This window comes from Lactuca sativa, chromosome 1 (genome assembly GCF_002870075.4).
Source record: "Lactuca sativa cultivar Salinas chromosome 1, Lsat_Salinas_v11, whole genome shotgun sequence".
NCBI classification, from domain to species: Eukaryota; Viridiplantae; Streptophyta; class Magnoliopsida; order Asterales; family Asteraceae; genus Lactuca; species Lactuca sativa.
Genome location: NC_056623.2, coordinates 108595827 through 108616227, shown reverse-complemented (window position 1 = coordinate 108616227; position 20401 = coordinate 108595827). Strand labels below are relative to the sequence as shown.

At 39.5% G+C, this 20401-nt stretch overlaps 2 protein-coding genes across 2 annotated transcripts; both read right to left on the bottom strand.

Annotated features, from left to right (window-relative positions):
- Positions 1–2669: 2669 nt before the first annotated feature.
- LOC111921481 (protein CYSTEINE-RICH TRANSMEMBRANE MODULE 9) lies at positions 2670–4630 on the bottom strand. The gene is made up of 3 exons (XM_023917060.3): positions 4492–4630; positions 4196–4361; positions 2670–2855 (listed from the first exon to the last, which is right to left on the bottom strand). Exons 1-3 carry the CDS (start codon positions 4523–4525, stop codon positions 2810–2812), a joined length of 246 nt encoding a protein of 81 aa, XP_023772828.1. The 5' UTR covers positions 4526–4630; the 3' UTR covers positions 2670–2809.
- A 200-nt stretch (positions 4631–4830) lies between these two features.
- Positions 4831–7011, bottom strand: LOC111921428 (pentatricopeptide repeat-containing protein At1g02150). The gene is made up of 2 exons (XM_023917011.3): positions 6450–7011; positions 4831–6164 (listed from the first exon to the last, which is right to left on the bottom strand). Exons 1-2 carry the CDS (start codon positions 6852–6854, stop codon positions 4974–4976), a joined length of 1596 nt encoding a protein of 531 aa, XP_023772779.1. The 5' UTR covers positions 6855–7011; the 3' UTR covers positions 4831–4973.
- Positions 7012–20401: the final 13390 nt, after the last annotated feature.

Here is a 20401-nt window from a genome sequence, read left to right as displayed (position 1 = left end):
TATATAAAGGACCAAAAGTGTTATTTTTATAAAAGAAAGGTAGTGAAAAGGGTCAAATTCATACTCCTAAAACAAATTAATTCAGTCATTAAGACAAAATACAAGATATCCGGCTAGCAACAAAACGAAAAACAAATACACCTTCAATACCAAATATCGTTATAAACAAATTGATTCGGTCTCGAATCATTACAAAACAACAAACATTAAATCAAAACACTTCAATAGATACGTGATGACTACAATGAGTAAATCTACAAACATTGAGCTTATGAGTTTCAAATTATGCTTGTTGGGCCTTGCAAGCCCACCGACATGATCTTTGGGCCCAAAGGGATAACGCTTATATGTTATTGGGCCTTCAATGACCCAATATTTTATAAAAGGACTTTCAATAGTTTTATGTGCTAGTGGGCCAAAGTGTCCCGTTAGAAAAGCTAGTAAGGTCACAGTAATCAAGTGCGAGTTGGACCATTGTGTCTTTCGCATCCACGACAACCTAAGGTTCTTACGATAGTAGTGGGACATAATACTCCCTTTCTCTTCATTTGTCAAGGCTTACGGGAAATCAAAGTAGACAATAATTAGGATGATATACAATATGGATTAATCAATACTCATTCGTTAAGACAATACAAAAATCAGTAATTACGAATACATGTCAACATCGGAAAAGATCGGGTTTTCCGGGGAATTTAATACTACTCGTTCGAAACTTTATAACAATATTACAAAATACCCTTCGTATATATATATATATATATATATATATATATATATATATATATATATATATATGTTTTTAAAATCATTCATGCATCAACTTATGGATCTCACGCTTTGATAAACAAATGTCTTTTTAGAAAATATCGGATTTTCTGGGTTTTTACAAAACTGCACAAACCATTTTATCACAACATTTCTTATGAACTCACCAACATTTCATATGTTGACATTTTTCCAAAATAACTTGTATTCTTAGGTAACAGGTAAGCGGAAGATTTATAAGAAGTAATGTTAGATGTCATGTTGTTAAATGCACTCAAACTATTTAGGTTATGGATGTGTAATATTAAAATAATGTACTTGATTTGAACAAATTCAGTTGTAATATATTGATGCATGATGACGTTTATGTTATGATTCATGTATATTCATTGTGATGGTATTCAATTAAAGTCACGCAAGCTCTCGGACGTTTCCGCCGTCTGGTTCGGGGGTGTGACATGTTTGTATGGTATGAGATATTTTAGGGGAAACTCACTAAGCTTTGTGCTTGCAATTTTCAATTTATGTTTTAGGTACTTCCGGTTCGAAGGAGAAGGTCCCGACATGATCGCATCGCATCGCATCACTCTACGATTTCCGCATTTTGAGATTTTGAGAATTTGTACTCTGATAACATATTGCTATGATACACTTTTACTGTTTTGATATGAGTATTGTATGTTTTGCATGAATTTAAAACCAAAATTTTTATCTATATATTCTTAGGACATTACAAAGGAACTAAAAAGATAAAGAATAATGGTAATTATTGGATCTAAAATATTAAGGATAAAAAATACGGTTTATTTTGTTAGTTGAACTTTCATGCTAAACCCTAATTTTTTGTTTTTATATTTATTTTTTATTGAAAATATAAAAGTGTATATAAATATTCATAAAATTAGATCCTTTATAAATAAATATTCACATTGGTATGTAGTGTTTTTTAATATACTAGTTCGTTGACATTCACATGTTTATTTAAATTGTATCTAATTTTTATAAATATTAATTCTTATGTATTTGGAAATTGTATTTTGTTTCAATAATTCGTAATCATTTATTAACTAATCGCTAATATTTATAAGTAATTTTGAGTAAGTTTTTACATATAAGTTGTATTTAAAAATAAATAAATAAATAAATAAATAAATAAAAACAATAATCTAACAATATGATATCGCCGTATGAATTTAAATAATTATGTGTGAATGTTAGTAAATTCACTCGTAAATCTTATTAAATTCATATGTGAGAATAATCCGGTGTAAATATTATAAAAAAAGTTGCAAACGAATTTAGTTATATTATATGTAAATTTACTTCGATTCATATGTGAATGTTAAATTCACATATGAATATGAATATAAGTTAATTCATTTGTGAATCTCAAAAATTAATTTGTTAATGACTAAATTTTTTTTACAAATTTTTATATTTAAATACGAATTTACTCAAAAATCACGTGTCTATGATTATACATTTGATTCACATGAAATTCAATATGTACATACGATTTATATAAATATTTATCATACATATTCTTAATTCACATATAAATTGAATGATAATCAAGTTAACTGAGAAATCGTTAGATATTATATGATTCTTATACATTTGTTCATATGTGAATTAGATTTTGTAAATATTAGGTACAGTTTAGATTTAAAAAAAAAAATGTTTTTATATAGCAATATATAGGTGTATTCATAGACACAAAATGAATTTTAATATGAATTTTAAACCATAATTTTTTAATTTTTATTTAAAAAGTGGATTTTTGCATTAATTAAGGTCATAAACTTATAATAATGTAAATGCACGTCCTCTATATATTGAATAAAAGTTTGGATTAAATCCGTTTGTTGGTATCGAGACAATACAGTTATACACATATAGTATGCTTTTTTCATAATATGGTTTATGATTATTAGTGATACTGTGATACAAACAAAAACTAAAATAGACCAAGTATTTAAAAATTGAACACCACCATAGAGATAAAACAATACGCTACATGGAAGCCTCCATAACCAAGTACTTAGAAACACGCATCCAAGAGGCAACAGCAACACAGCCCAGCACAACTGCGATAAAATATATATATATATCTTTTCAAACCACAGAACTCAAATCTCGACCATTTAATAATAATAATAATAATAATAATAATAATAATAATAATAATAATAATAACTAATTTTTAAGATTACGTACATTTACCAAAGCCAGACCTCATAAATCATATCAATGCCCAAGATTGGTTATATTTTAAACCCATCCCAATTTATTTGAGCAAACAGTTATTATATATATATATATATATATATATATATATATATATATATATATATATATATATATATATATATATATATATATATATATATATATATATATATATATATATATATATATATATATATATATATATATATCAAGGTTGTAAAAATCATTTGACGGTAGCTCGACGGTCGACTGGTGTTAAGGGATTAATCGAGGATTAATCGGGGACCATAAATTATTAATAAAATATTAAAATTAATTAAATATTAATATATCTTAAGAAAAAACAAGTACTTCAAAATTAGAAAATAAGAAAATTTGTAATTTGGAAATAGAAAAATATAAACATTTTGGTATAATATTTGAAAATTTGAAATTTTGGGAGTCAAAAAAGAAAGTTGGTTTTTTGAAATTTTTGAAAATTTATTAAAATTTTTTTGACCTTTTTTTGACTTTTGTTGACCGGTTAATCCCGCCAAGGCCGATTAACCCCGCCAAACCCGATTAATCGCCGATTAACCCGACTTCAGCAACGATGATATATATATATATATATATATATATATATATATATATATATATATATATATATATATATATATATATATATATATATATATATATATATATATATATGAAAAAGTTCAATAGAGAACTATAATTATTGGTTCTTCAAGGAACCAAATCTTTTTTTCAATTTCTAAAGCTTATTCTTACCAAAAAAAATCTAAAAATATCTAAATTTATATATTAACATTGTGAATGTGAAAAATATTTTTCGTATTCACCGTGTGAATCCAGATTCACGTTGTGAATTTTCAAAGATTTACATTGTGAATTTGACGTTAAAAAAAATCCAATTTTATATCATTGGGAAAAGGATAAAAAGTTATGAAATTCTGGTTTTTTTTTTTTTTTTTTTTTTTTTTTTTTTCTTTTTTTGATAAAAATAAGTTCTAAAAGTTGAAAAAAAGATTGGTTCCTTGGTTAGTTATGGTTATCTATTGAACCTCATCCTATATATATATATATATATATATATATATATATATATATATATATATATATATATATATATATATATATATATATATATATATATATATATATATATATATATTCAAAGAGAGGGAGATAATACCATCCCCTCCAGAATCCATCACCCCTAGGCTGAGTTCCATGAGGAGGATTATGGCCACCAGATTCATAACCGTCTTTCAAAGTAGGACCAACCACCGGTGGTGGTGGTAGTGGTGGTGCAGCCACATAACCCTTACCAGTACCACCCTCCACCGGATAGTTATGAACTGATGCAACATGATCAAGAACATCGATTAACAATTACATAATTATGAGTTTATCACCATTCAAACATACAAAAAAATGAGAATCAAGTATGCAAGTTTTTAAGGATGGGTGGGGTGGGATGGGTAATACCTTGAGGAAGCTGGTTTTGCTCATATGTGCTCATTTTCAAATCTCAATTGCAATCCTCTTCTACTTAAGATATAGATATAGTTATGTATGTATATTTATATAAACTATAATCAAGAAAAGGATTAACTATATGATGGAGTAGCTATGATGGAGTAGTTAGCCAGAAAATAAGTACAACCAATTATGCATAATGTACCACCTTAAAAATCATCGAATACCCAAAAACAAAACTTGGTCAACAATCTTGACATTTGATCATATCTTGCATCACATCACAATATATTTAAATGAACATACAAAAGAAACCCAAAAATATGATGCTTCTAAGAAACGCCATAATGCAAAGAAAAAGCTATGAATAAGACCTTAAGATTTCCAAATACAATTCTAGTAAGGTACAACATGTAACACCTTACCTTAGAACAAATTTACTACATTAAGAGTAAAACGGGAAAACCGTTGTGAATTTCCAAATATACCCTTTACAAACTACCCTGCAACTCGTTTAGAAATGTATCACCTTCTTCATAATCATCATCTTTAAAAGAAGGTAACTTTGACATAAAAGTTTCATCTTCAAAAACACCCGAATCCCTCAAAACTTTAAAAAACGCCTCTTTGCTCTTTTCATCTTTTTCTTCCTCACAAATCTTTAAAAAAGACACAATATTTACAGGTTTCGGTTTCCAAAACCGTGATTCTTCATGTGAAAGTGCCTTTTGAAAACAAGACAACGCATCAGAAAGCCTCCTATTCCCAATATGCCCTTCACCAATAATCTCCCATGAACTTGAATTCGCCTTCCCATTTTCCAACATTTCTTTGAAAAAAGATTCGGCTTTTTCCAAATACCCTTTTCGAATATACCAACCCAATAACCGATTCCCAATTCTTGCATCATAAGTTGTCTTCACTAAAAGCCATTCCTCATAAAGATTCTCAGCTTCTTCAATTTCATCCATTCTTATAAAAGATGAAATCACTGCATGATAACCCATGTTGGGTATATATGGAAAAACCGTTTTATAAGTCCCCCAAATCCTTTCAACTTCTTCCTTTTTTCCAATACTTCCATAATGACTCAAAAGATAATGATAAGGAATTCGATAACGCCCTGTAATCTTGTTTTCAATCTGTCTTAAACAATCTTCAGCTTTTTCAATCTCTCCAAGCTTAATGTAAACAGTAGAAAGAGTGCTATAGGTAGTCCAATTTGGTTTCACATTCACATCAAGTTTCATTCTTTCAAACACTTCTTCCATCTTTTTCACATTCCCTTGAGACCCACGTGAAGAAATCCAAATACTATAAGAATATAAATCCAAATCTATCTCTTTTTGCATCATTTCTTGAATAAATTCCTCGACTTTTTCGTATTCTTTAAGGTTCATGTAGAGTGTCATCATCACATTATATGGAAGTGCATGGTTTGCATAGCGTTTTTTCTTCATTTCTTGCAATAAAGATTCGGCTTTTTCTTTTTTTCTTGAGTGTACATATGCATTCAAGAGGGACCCGTATACACGATTGTCTATTAGATCATCTTCTAGATTTTTGAAGTAATCTTCAGCTCCTGAAACACCATGTACTTTAGATATCAAATCTAGTTGAATTGCAGTGTCACTTGGGGACATGATGAATCTTTCTGGTTTGTTGTTCATCCAATCATACACCTGAAAGAAAGTAGACAATTTATGTTTCATAAATCATCAATTTGGGTGTTGTGTGTGGTTTGTTATTACTTATTATCACTCACATACAGATGGATGATTGAAATCCAGTGTTCGCAACTCCTAAGGTTGTTATGTTTCTCAACTCACAACTAAATATCTTTCAACCCAAGGCTTTATGGTTTGATTCGATAAAGAATGAATCAAAATATCAAATTTATAAGTAATCAGAACAAAATCGAAGAAACCCATGAATTAAAGTGAAAGAGAAATGCGAAATAAACATACCTCAAGAGCAAGATTGTAACGACCATACTTCCTCAATTCTTTCACAAGCCTACAAAGCTCCCATTTTGTAGTAGTTTTGCCTTCATTCTCCCATTGATTCAACACACTGCTAGATCCCTTTTCACGATTACCCATCATCGAAATCTTCTTGTAGATAGCTTTCCAAGCAACCGTTGTTCCTGGCTTCTTTTCGTAGTCGACTGTGCCATAGTTGTAGACATTTGAAGCGTATAATGACGAAGAACAGTTTCTTATGACGAGTGAACTGAATTGCGCTCTTTTGAGAGGTGAATTGCGAAATCCGGGAAGGAAATTGATAGAATTAGAGAGGGAAGAGGATGATGATGAAAGGGATAAGGGTTGCGGGTGTGGTGGAGATTGGGAAATTGTCGAGTGGAGTAACATTTGTTTTGATTCGTTTCTGAGTTAATTAGGGCTTTAGGAAATGCTTCGAACTCTTGAAGCTTGAAAGGATTCAGTGGGAAAAGCTCAAGGGTTATCTTCGTGTTTTTTCGTCCCTGTGACAGGAAAGAATGGGGCGGCCTCCATCCAACACCCCCTTCCCCACACCCACCCATGGATGTGACAATTTTTGCTTTGAAAATGAGTTAATCTTCAAACAGCCCTTGATGTTTCTTGTAATTACATTCAGTCCCCATAATCTTTATCAAGTTTAACTATAACCACCTTGTGACTCAATTCGTAAGACTCGGTAAACTCCATTTCTCTATATAGAAGACTCAAGTTCAAATCCTGTATGCTTTAATCTTTAGGGGTGAATATTGGGAGCGATGGAGGAGCAAGCTAGGGCCTTACATAGATGAGATCAATTTTAAACTATCGGTCCGTTCTTGGTATATGAAATCACAGTCAACTGATTTTTTTTTACTAGTATGGTACACTGGTTCAGTTTGGAGGGATACATGAAATTACCTCTTTTTTTTTATTGTTTTATTAGTTTTTATTTGATTTATATTAAATTTTTAAAAATCTCATATAAACATTCATTTGAAGTCGGATTGACAAATGATTTTTTTTTAATATTTGGTTTAAAAGCTGAACTTCAATTTAGGCTATAATTACATCGTTTTTTGTTACGTATTTAATTAGTTATAGTACCTCGAAGACGGGATATCAAAGTTGAAAGTTTTTCGGCTTTTCAACTATTATGTGTAATCTGAGAAACTTTTAAAAATTACATAACTTATGTTATTGAAGTTGGATTAAAATGAGATCTTTATCATCATGTATTTTAGAGTTTGTGCTTCAATTTAGTATGTATTTCTTCATTTTTAGTTCCACATTCAATGAGTTATAGCTTCGTGAATTTGAGATATTTGAAAGTTTTTCAATGACTTACACCATACACAACAAATGTTCTACCGGTCTAAGAATTGGAAAACCAACACTGAAACCGGTATTTCACAAATCAAATGGTGGACCACCTCCAAAAAGGATGTTCCAAACGAGAATACTCTAAAAGGGAGTAAAATGCAAATTGTGTTTGGATATATTTTTACGTGAGTATTGATTTACATTTCTAACAAACATTATTGGAATGTTTTAGGTTGGAGTGATACTGAATATTGACCATGTGTTTAAAGAATCAGATGTTGCATCACCTACTATTGACATGGAGCACTAGTTGGAAGCTAGATGGCGCATCTTGATCATGTATGGAGCATCTTGGTCATCAATGACATGCCTTGAAGATCTATTGCACAACATGAATGCATGATGACATATTTTCAACTCGTGGAGCTTAGGAACATTGATATCACATCGTGAAGATGGATCATCTTGAACATAGATGACACATCTTGAACATAGATGGCATATATTGGTTACACATGGAGCATCATGAAGTTTAATGGAGCATCATGAAGATTGATGGATCATCATGATGATCAATGGAACCTCTTCAAGTCTAAGGAGCACCTTTCTAATCATGGAGCATCTTCTGACGTAAAACAACACCTTTTGCACGTTGACTTCAATCTACATGCATTCCATTCAAAGCTCCAAATATCAAGTCTTCATGCAAAAAATGATTAAGAATGTTAAAGTGAATTCAAGACTCAATACTTTGATAGAAACTTAATAGAACTGGAATATTCTGTCTATACTATATTAAGTAGGGTAAGGTGTCACTCGATGACTTAGACATGATGACATGTCAACACATGATTGGTTAAGCTATGTCATGAGATTTTTCAAAGTCTATATATAGGCCCATTGAGACATTATAAAGTGGCTCATAGTTGCTAACTCTGCTCATTCTTCTCATTGCTTGCTCATTCACGTTCTAATGCGTTTTAGGAAGCTAAAGATAATCATTTTATAAAACAATTTTAAGAACGGAAAATGGAAGACTTTAAAATAAATAGTTTATTTAATGATCATTTAAAAAAAACCATCAAGAGGATCCAACTACATGAATGAGAAATATTATGACAACCATAGGATGTTAAGAATACAACTTTTGAATACTTTGATCCTACTTGGTTTTGGAGAGTTGATTAAGATGGCAAGAACTCATGAATAAAGTTTCTCTATAATGTATCCACCAACAAGAGTAAGCCACCAAGAATGCTAGCTCTTCATGTTGTATGAAATACTTCTTAAGCCTTTAAGTGCTTAACACAATTAATCACTAAAGGAGAAGTGCTTCAATGCACCATATCTTCGCTTAACTTCAAAACACAAGAAGAGAGGAGAAGGGAAGAAGAACCTATGGTTCTGAGAGAGAAGAGAGAAAAACATTTTGACTAACTCTAAAATGAAAGCCTTAGGTCTCCTTTTATAGTTATGTGCACATAGTAAGCACTATCCATCATTAAATGAAAGAATTGGCTAAAGGAAGAAATCTTGGATGTGTAAGAGGTTGCTTCACAAGTAACCTCTCCCCGTGAAAGGATAGATATGACTTTGACCTCCAATAGGTCAAAGCATGGGTTTCATTCACTTCTTATTTTATAAAAGTATGTACATCTTTTATTTATAATAACCAGCTTTATATAAGTGGACTACAAAGGTTCCAAGACGATGTACACAACATATAAATCATACATTATGAGTTACTAATTGTTTTTTCTCTCTTAGAAAATATTATTTCCATAAATAATAATTATTCCCTAATTAATTGCAAGAGTTTAATTAATTTATTAATTATCAAATTACTAATAAATATTCAATAAGTGACAACTTGCTAAAGGTATGACCATATATGATTATATGTTACTGGCAACATCATTTTAAAATTATTGTTGACCATATAGATCCAATAATCTCTTACTTGAATAAGATTCATTATAGGTTGGAATAACAATTTGTTTGTAACATCCGGATTCCTAGGTATTATTTTTGTTCTTTTAATTTTGGGTGATGTGAGGAGACTCGGCGAGTTGGAGTCTAAACTTGCTGAGTAGGATCGCGGTTTTGCACGTGGGTTCGCGTCTGGACTCGGCGACTCCACGCTGTTTAATGAAACCCTAATTTCCAGGGTTTGAGACCTATTTAAAGGGGCTTATGGTCGTCATTTGCGGCCACCAACCCCAGAGAGAAACCCTAAAGAGATCTTGAGCGTTTTGGGAGAGAGAGGAGGCCATTGTTAACCTTTGAAGCATTGTTTGGCAAGGCAAATGAGGTTCTAGCTAAGAGGAGACAAGGGAGGTGGACATCCTTGGAATTTGGAGCTCAAAGCATCACTTTGGAGGTAATATTGTGGCTCCCTTTCTGTTGTTATGATGAACATGGGGGTTTAGGGTTTCTTGACCCCTTTATTGGTTAGATTTGATGTCCATTTCGTCCCTATTTGTGATGAGGCTTGAAATGGGATCCATAGAGGTCCAAAGAAGCCTTATTCCTTAAGCTTTATGAGGATTCATGGGAGTTTTGACCAAGGGTTATGAAATATAAGGCTAAAACATCATATAGGAGCAAATAGATGTTGTTTGAGCATCAAGGTTTGGACTTTACATGATTATCATGCTTGGGGAGGCCAGATCTATGATTGTATGGAACATATCTGACCTCAGAAGTGGTTTTGAGTTTATGCATGGCATGAACTCGCCGAGTCTGAAGAACAGACTCGGCGAGTAGTATGAAGTTTGCCCGTAATCACTCAGTGAGTGGTCTTGTCGAGTTGAGGGAACGACTCAGTGAGTCAGGGCGAGTAAGGGGGGGGGGGCTGAGTCAAGCCGGAACTCGCCGAGTTGTTCTTGAGACTCGGCGAGTTGAGTCGTGGTGGCCCCGCGATTCATGCCAGGTGGAACTCGTTGAGTCAGGGAGGTACTCGGCGTGTCAAGAGAGGATCCAAGAGAGTCAGTGGACGCGTATAGACTCGCCGAGTCGCCCTAGTGCACTCGCCGAGTCCGGTCAAAGTTGACTGTTGACCTTGTCGACTTTTAGGGTTGAGTGCAGTTGTATTTATGAGTGTATTACTTTGTGTGATTAGGCACAGGCTAGATCACATTTATTCCGAGACAGATATTTACCGAGACATCGAGGTGAGTCTTCTCACTATACCTTACCTAGAATGGTATATTGTGTAGACCAGAGGGTCTTATGTGTTATGTATGAGATTATGTGTTATGTGTATGCTGTATGTTGCTATAGACCGGACCGGAGGGTCCAACGATACAGGCCAGGCTGGAGGGCCTAACGAGCTATGACCGGACCAGAGGGTCCAACAAGCTACGAGACTAGAGGGTCTCGCTGAGACATATCGACCGGAGGGTCGTATTATAGCCTTGAGTGGCGTATGTGTTGTATGCGGTATTTTTGGGGAACTCACTAAGCATTTATGCTTACAGTTGTTGTGTGATGTGTTTCGGGTACCAGTGATGAGCGTGGGAAGGCGCCAACATGATCCATACACACTTGAGGAGTTTATGTTTTGGATTCTGGGGAGATATCTTTGTGATAAATACATTTGAAACAATATGTTGATGTTATTTTGTGAAAAATGATTGTTTTGAAAATGAAAATTTTGTTTTGAAAGTTTACGTTGTTACAAGTTGGTATCAGAGCCTTGGTTTGAGGGATTCGGATGCATTTTCGGGCGTATCTGAACTCAAACTGAGGAATTGAGAAGAATTTTTATAATAATGTAAAATTTTTGAAAAAAGTAACAAAGTTTTGAGACAAACAGAGCAGAGCCGTATGTACGATCAGCCAGCGCCTAAACGAAGAATGCCCCAAAAGTACCCTTACTTTATGTGTTATGAGATATGTTATATTATGCAGGCTAGAGTAGGCTAAGTATACATATTAGGACTAGAGTGGCATGATTTGTGATGCCTTATCCTAGGAGTTTTCTGCTACTGACATGCTTTGAGGGCGAGCGATAGCAGTTAGGAGCTCATGAGAATAGAGTACTTGTAATCCAAGATCCAAGGAGGAGGACTTGAAGTGAATGCTGGTGCGGTGTGGTCAGTAGTATTGGGCCCGTACTACTGAAGACACCGGATCAGTGGGCATTTCAAGTAAGAATCTTTTGGACGACGAAGGACAAGTAGGGTTGCGTCATCGAGTATGAGCATGTTCGATCGAATCTCTGATAATTTTTGTTGTATTTTAGAGATATCATGGTTGGGACTCGACACACACCTGAGACCAGTGGTGTCAGCAACGAGGAGATCCGTCGGATGATTCATGAGGAGGTGGCTGCTGCCATCCGGGCTGAGATTGTAATAGCCCGGATTCCCAGGTATTATTCATTTATTTATTTTTGGTAATTTGTGAGGAAACTCGGCGAGTTGGAGCCTAGACTCGCCGAGTATGATCGCAGATTTGGACGCAGGTTCGCGTCTGGACTCGGCGAGTCCAAGAGTGGACTCGGCGAGTCCATGCTGTTTAATGAAACCCTAATTTCCCGGCTCTGAGCCCTATTTAAAGGACCTTATAACCCTTCATTGCGGCTACCTTCGACCTTGAGAGCACCAGAGCATCTGAGAGCCTTGTGAGTGAGAAAAAAGGCCATTGTTCACCATCCTTGTGTGTGTTAGCAAGAAGGGAAGAGGAAGGCCAAGCTAGGAGAGTTGGGGAGGTTGGATCTACTTTCATTTCGGCAGAGGAAGCTATTTGAGGTAATATTCAGAGCTTATTCTCGTGTTTTTATTGATAAAGTCAAATCTAGGGTTTCTTCATGCATTATTTACCTTGTAATTGGAGTGTGAGAGGTCCCATGGGGAATTGGTACCTAGATCTGGACCTTAGTAGGTCCAGAGAGTCCCAAATGCTCTGCTTTATGCCTTTCCTTTTGAGTTGTGGACTTAGGTTACCATTTTAGATGTCATTTCACCAAAAGAAGCCTTGTAGGCGTCGCATGGTAGCTAAGATTGTGACTTTACGTGATAAATGTGCTTGGAAGGACTGGATCTATGAGTTACTGGAACGGATCTGACCTCAGGAGTGAGTTTGAGTTCATGCATGGATTAGACTCGCCGAGTCCGAAGAACAGACTCAGAGAGTAGCATGAAGATTGTCCATAACCACTCAGCGAGTGGTCTTACCGAGTTCAGGGTTGACTCAGTGAGTCAGGGAGAGTCAGAGAGGGTTGACAGGTGGATTGAGTCAAGCTGGAACTCGCCGAGTTGTTCTTGAGACTCGGTGAGTTGAGTCGTGGTGGCCCCGCGATTCATGCCAGGTGGAACTCGTCGAGTCAGGGAAGTACTCGACGTGTCAAGAAAGGATCCTAGGGAGTCAGTGAACACGTATAGACTCACCGAGTCGCTCTAGTGCACTCGCCGAGTCCGGTCAAAGTTGACCGTTGACCGTTGACCGTTGACCAGAGTTGACCAGTGTTGACTTGATAGGGGTAGTCAACCTTAGTTGTGAAAGTGTTAATTAGAGATATATGGTGTTATAGGAGGATTATAGCTCGGAGGATCGAGTGCGAGGGATTTCCAGGATTTGCGAGTTATCGAGATACGTGAGGTGAGTCTTCTCACTATACTTTACCTTGAGTAGGTAACCAGAGTTATGTGACAAAGTATTTGTATGCTATATGTATGTTATGTGTTGTACTGCATTATTTCTATGTGATTTATGTTGTGCATGTTTATAGAGTTGGAACCGGAAGGTTCCCAGAGTTAGAACCAGAGGGTTCACAGAGTAGGGTCCACGGACCCACAGAGTTATAGCCTCGAGTGGCTAACATGTGTTATGTGTGGTGTTTTGGGAAACTAACTAAGCTTTATGCTTAGAGTTGTCGTGTTATTTGTTTCAGGTACTAGTGATGACCGTGGGAAGGCGCCAGCTTGATCAGTACACACACATGGGATTTTTATGATATGTGATCTTGGGATTCATTGTATGACATTGATTGGAGTTTCAAACACTGATGTTTTATGAAAATTAAATGAATATGTTTTTATATTATGCGAAAAATTATTTTGAAATTCACGGTGTTACAAGTTGGTATCAAAGCCTTGGTTTGAGGGATTCGAGTACACCTTCAGGCGTATTTGAACTCAAATTGAGGATTTGAGAAGTATTTTCAAAAGAGTAAAAGATTTTTGGAAGAACGCAGAGCAGAGTTGTGTGTACGATCAGTCCGCGCCCGAATGGTGATTTCCCAAATTACCCTTATGTTATGTGATATTGATATTGATATGATGTATTCTCATGCTAGAGTAGGCTAGGTACTCCTATCAGGACTAGAGTGGTCTGATTTGTGATGCCTTAGCCTAAGGAGAAGTGAGCTGCTATGAGATGCTTGAGAGTGAGTAGGTAGCAGCGAGGGGCTTATGAGAGACCTGTTAGAGAATGGATTGTGCATGATATAGTACTTGGAATTTGGGATCCGAAGAGGAGGACTTGGGGTGTATTCTGATACGGTGCGGACAGTAGTATTGGGCCCGTACTACTGAAAGCACCGGAGCGGTGTACAATCCAAGTACGAATCTTTGGAATACCAAGGATCAAGGAGGGATGAGTTGTCGAGTGTGAGTATGCTCGAATGGATTCTAATTTATCGTATGTTGTATTTCAGAGGTAGATCATGGTGAGGACACGTCTGATTCCTGAGTGCAGTGAGACTAGTGATGAGGAGATCCGTCGGATCATCCATGAGGAGGTGGCTGTGGCCATCAGGGCAGAGATACCAGAGATGTTCGAGTCTATTAAGACCACGTTGATTGAGACCTTCGACGAGCATTATGCCGCTCTTTCTAAGGCTGCTGTTGCAGCGGCTACTGCAGCTATTGCCGCCGCGAGGCCGCAGGGTGGTGATGCGTTGCTGTTCCGAGAGTTCAGCAACACAAAACCACCAGAGTTTGATGGGACCTAAGACCCGGTGGCGGCTATGAGATGGATTTATGACATAGAGGGGTTTTTCTTCACTTGCTCAACTCCTGAGCATTTGAAGGTTCGGTTCGCGCTGAACCAGCTTCGCTTGGGAGCGAAGGACTGGTGGAAGTTTGTGACGACGCACTTTACGCCTGCTGAGCTTGCGGCAGTAACCTGGGAGAGGTTCACTGCCATGTTCCGAGATGAGTACGTTCCCCAGGTGGAGAGGGAGCGTTTGGCCCAGGAGTTTCTGACCCTCAAGCAGGGTACTGAGTATGTTACGGTGATTACCAGGATGTTCCATGAGAGGGCGATGTTCTGCCCTGAGCACGTGTCTACGGAGAAGGCACGTATGAGCCGATATTTGAGTATCTTGAGGCGAGACATTCGGGAGTTCGCGGCGAACTCCTCATACCGGACATTTGCCGAGCTTCAGGCAAATGCCCGGAAGAGGGAGATTGAGCTAGAGACTCAGGCCAGGGAGGAGGCGGAGTCTCAGGGGAGGGATCGGCGACTGGCACAGTCTCAGCCGGCAGCCAAGCGGGCCAAGCCCGCTAATCCCAAACCAGGGAGCCAGAATTGTGGGAAGTGTGGCAAGGGTCATGATGGATTCTTTAGAGCGGGATCTTGTTACAAGTGTGGCAAGGAGGGGCACATGGCCAAGGACTGCCCCAAGGGGTTTGCGGTGTGTTTTCACTGCAACCACCCCGGACACCGGAAGGCAGAGTGTCCGCAATTGTGAGGATCATCTCAGGGAGCACCTCAGGGATCTGCCCCTGCCGCCATCAGAGCTACCGAGAGTCGGCCAGTGAAGGCCGAGGCGCCGAGAGCACGAGGGAGAGCTTTTCAGTTGACCGCGGAGGAGGTCCGCGCAGCACCCGATGTCGTGGCTGGTATGTATACTTTCGTGTATTTATTTTGATATTGAGATATTATGCTTATATTATGTTATGCGTAGGTACTTTTCTTGTGAATTCTGTACCTGCCTTGGTGTTGTTTGACTCGGGTGCGATTCGATCTTTTGTATCTTTGGCTTTTAGTCAGCATATCAGTGTTAGTCGTTAGGCGTTGAGTTGGCCTCTGAGAGTTTCCATAGCTGACGAGAGGGTGATATATGCCACGGAGGTTCTCTGAGGGTGCGTAGTCGAGATTTTCGGTGTTGAGTTCCCGATTGATCTGGTTCCTACTGCGATGGGTGATGTCTGTGTCATTGTGGGTATGGACTGGTTGAGCAGATTCGGTGCGGTTATCGACTGCGAGTGACAGCTGGTGACCATACGAGACCCTAGTGGGGGAGTTCTTACGGTGTACAGAGAGGGTACACGTTCTAGATCAACGTTTTGTTCGGCCGCTAGGGCGAGGCATTGTCTACAGCAGGGCTGTAAGGGTTTATTGGCGTATGTGATGGATACGCGGGTGGATTCCAAGAGACTGAGGTCTGTTGAGGAGGTTCCAATAGTGCGTGAGTTCCTTGATGTATTTCCTGAGGAGTTTCCGGGTGTGCCTCCTATGAGGCAAGTGGAGTTCAGTATCGATTTGGTTCCGGGGGCCGCGCCTATCGCTAAGGTGCCTTATCGCCTTGCACCTCCAGAGATGCAAGAGTTATCCTCGCAGCTTCAGGAGCTGCTGGGAAAGGGGTTTATTCGGCCGAGCAGCTCGCCGTGGGGAGCGCCTATCCTGTTCGTCAAGAAGAAGGATGGTTCATACCGGATGTGCATTGATTACCGGGAGTTGAACAAGTTGACAGTCAAGAACCGTTACCCGTTGCCGAGGATCGACGATTTGTTCGATCAGTTGCAGGGAGCGTCTTGGTTCTCCAAGATCGATTTGAGGTATGGATATCATCAGGTGAGGATGCGAGATGAGGACGTCCAGAAGACAGCGTTCAGGACGCGTTATGGGCATTACGAGTTTGTGGTGATGCCTTTTGGGCTCACCAATGCCTCGGCAGTGTTCATGGATCTCATGAACCGAGTGTGCAGGCCGATGCTGGATCGGTCGGTGATTGTGTTTATCGACGACATTCTGGTATATTCGAGATCCAGAGAGCAGCATGAGGAGCATTTGAGAGAGGTTCTCGGAGTTCTGAGATCGGAGAGGCTTTATGCCAAATTCTCCAAGTGTGATTTCTGGTTGCGGGAGGTCCAGTTCTTAGGACATCTCGTTAACCAGGAAGGGATATTGGTCGACCCGGCCAAAGTTGAGGCGGTGATGAGTTGGGAGGTGTCGAGGTCACCCTCCGAGATCAGGAGTTTCCTAGGGTTGGCAGTGTATTATCGGAGATATATCCAGGATTTCTCTAAAATCGCAGTGCCACTCACCAGGTTGACCCGGAAGGGTGTTGCTTTTTCATGGGGCCCCGAGCAGCAGGCCTCCTTTGAGACACTTCGCCAAAGGTTATGCGAAGCCCCGGTGTTAGCCCTCCCGGAAGGGATGGAGGACTTTGTGGTATACTGTGACGCATCGATTTTGGGGTTGGGGGCGGTGTTGATGCAGAGAGGGCATGTGATAGCATATGCATCGAGGCAGCTGAAGCCTCATGAGATGAGATATCCCACCCATGATCTAGAGTTGGGGGCAGTGGTGTTCGCCCTGAAGATTTGGCATCATTGCCTGTATGGGGTTCGGTGTACGATATACACGGACCATAAGAGTTTGAAATATTTGATAGATCAGCCCAACCTAAATATGCGACAGAGAATGTGGTTGGATGTGGTCAAGGATTATGATTGTGAGATCCTGTACCACCCAGGCAAGGCTAATGTTGTAGCCGATGCACTGAGCCGCAGGGCGGAGAGCACCCCGCTGCGGGATGTATGTTTGAGATTGACCGTGATAGATCCAGTGTTGGACGCCATTCGTGGGGCATAGGCCGAGGCTGTGCAACCCGAGATGCAGAAGAAAGAGCGGGTTGTTGGTTTGGTTTCAGAGTTCGTTTCCGATGGTAGGGGGCTTATGACATTTCAGGGGCATATATGGGTGTCGTTTGTGGGAGGAACGCGTGCCATTTTGATGGAAGAGGCTCATCGGTCGTAATTTTCGATCCATCCTGGGGCCACTAAGATGTATTTGGACCTGAGAAAGGAGTATTGGTGGCCCTATATGAAGAGGGATGTTGCGTGGTTTGTTGAGAGGTGCTTGACCTGCCATAGGGTTAAGGCCGAGCACCAGAGGTTGCATGGTAAGTGTCAACCGTTGGAGGTTCCCGAATGGAAGTGGGAACAAATCACCATGGATTTTATCACCAAATTGCCAAGGACTGCCAGAGGAGTTGATGCAATTTGGGTGATTGTGGACAGGTTGACGAAGAGCGCTCACTTTCTTGCTATCAGCGAGAGTTCTTCAACAGAGAAACTGGCAAAGGTGTACGTGAGGGAAGTGGTATCTCGGCATGGGGTGCTGATCTCAATTGTTTCAGACCGTGACGTGCGTTTCACTTCTAGATTCTGGAAGAAGTTTCATGAGGAGTTGGGTACTAGGCTGCATTTTAGTACCGCATATCATCCCCAAACAGACAATCAGAGTGAGCGGACGATTCAGACGCTTGAGGACATGCTCCGGGCATGTGTGTTGGATTTCGGGGGTAGTTGGGATGCATATTTTCCCTTGGCAGAGTTTTCCTACAACAACAACCATCATTCGAGCATTGGTATGCCGCCCTTTGAGCTGTTGTATGGTAGGAGGTGTCGGACCCCCATTTGTTGGGGAGAGGTTGGACAACGCGTGATGGGCAGTACAGAGATCGTGCTTCAGATGACAGAGCAGATCCAACAGGTCAGACAGAGGTTGTTGACCGCTCAGAGTCGTCAGAAGAGTTATGCAGACAGACGCCGGTCCGAGCTTGAGTTTCAGGTCGGCGACCTTGTGCTCCTGAAGGTCTCTCCTTGGAAAGGAGTGATTCGATTCAGGAAGAGGGGCAAGTTGGGGCCCCGATATATTGGTCCATTCCGGGTAGTCGCGAGAGTAGGCAGGGTAGCCTATCGTTTGGATTTGCCAGCAGAGTTGGGTCAGATTCATGACACTTTCCACGTGTCACAATTGCGGAAGTGTATAGCCGATGAGTCGGCAGTGGTTCTATTAGAGGATATTCAGGTGGATGCAAGCCTGAATTATGCTGAGACACCAGTGGCAATCAGAGATCGGAAGGTCAAGGTTCTGCGGAACAAGGAGGTACCCTTGGTTTTGGTTCAGTGGCAACATCGGAAGGGGTCCAAGATGACTTGGGAACCGGAGCGTGAGATGCGTGAGCAGCATCCGGAGTTATTTGCAGAGCGAGACTTCGAGGACGAAGTCTAGTTCTAGTGGGGGAGAATTGTAACAGCCCGGATTCCCAGGTATTATTCATTTATTTATTTTTGGTAATTTGTGAGGAGACTCGGCGAGTTGGAGCCTAGACTCGCCGAGTATGATCGCGGATTTGGACGCGGGTTCGCGTCCGGACTCAGCGAGTCCAAGAGTGGACTCGGCGAGTTCATGTTGTTTAATGAAAACCTAATTTCCCAACTCTGAGCCCTATTTAAAGGACCTTATAACCCTTCATTGCGGCTACCTTCGACCTTGAGAGCACCAGAGCATCTGAGAGTCCTTGTGAGTGAGAAAAGAGGCCATTGTTAACCATCCTTGTGTGTGTTAGCAAGAAGGGAAGAGGAAAGCCAAGCTAGGAGAGTTGGGGAGCTTGGATCTACTTTCATTTCGGCAAAGGAAGCTATTTGAGGTAATATTCAGAGCTTATTCTTGTGTTTTTATTGATAAAGTCAAATCTAGGGTTTCTTCATGCATTGTTTACCTTGTAATTGGAGTGTGAGAGGTCCCATGGGGAATTGGTACCTAGATCTGGACCTTAGTAGGTCCAGAGAGTCCCAAATGCTCTGCTTTATGCCTTTCCTTTTGAGTTGTGGACTTAGGTTACCATTTTAGATGTCATTTCACCAAAAGAAGCCATGTAGGCGTCGCATGGTAGCTAAGATTGTAACTTTACGTGATAAATGTGCTTGGAAGGACTGGATCTATGAGTTACTGGAACGGATCTGACCTCAGGAGTGAGTTTGAGTTCATGCATGGCTTAGACTCGCCGAGTCCGAAGAACAGACTCGGCGAGTAGCATGAAGATTGTCCATAACCACTCAGCGAGTGGTCTTACCGAGTTCAGGGTTGACTCAGTGAGTCAAGGAGAGTCAGAGGGGGTTGACAGGTGGATTGTGTCAAGCTGGAACCCACCGAGTTGTTCTTGAGACTTAGTGAGTTGAGTCGTGGTGGCCCCGCGATTCATGCCAGGTGGAACTCGTCGAGTCAGGGAAGTACTCGACGTGTCAAGAGAGGATCCTAGGGAGTCAGTGAACACGTATAGACTCGCCGAGTCGCTCTAGTGCACTCACCGAGTCCGGTCAAAGTTGACAGTTGACCGTTGACCAGAGTTTAACCGGTGTTGACTTGATAGGGGTAGTCAACCTTAGTTGTGAAAGTGTTAATTAGAGATATATGGTGTTATAGGAGGATTATAGCTCGGAGGATCGAGCGCGAGTGATTTTCGGGATTTGCGAGTTATCGAGATACGCGAGGTGAGTCTTCTCACTATACTTTACCTTGAGTAGGTAACCAGAGTTATGTGACAGAGTATTTGTATGCTATATGTATGTTATGTGTTGTACTGCATTATTTCT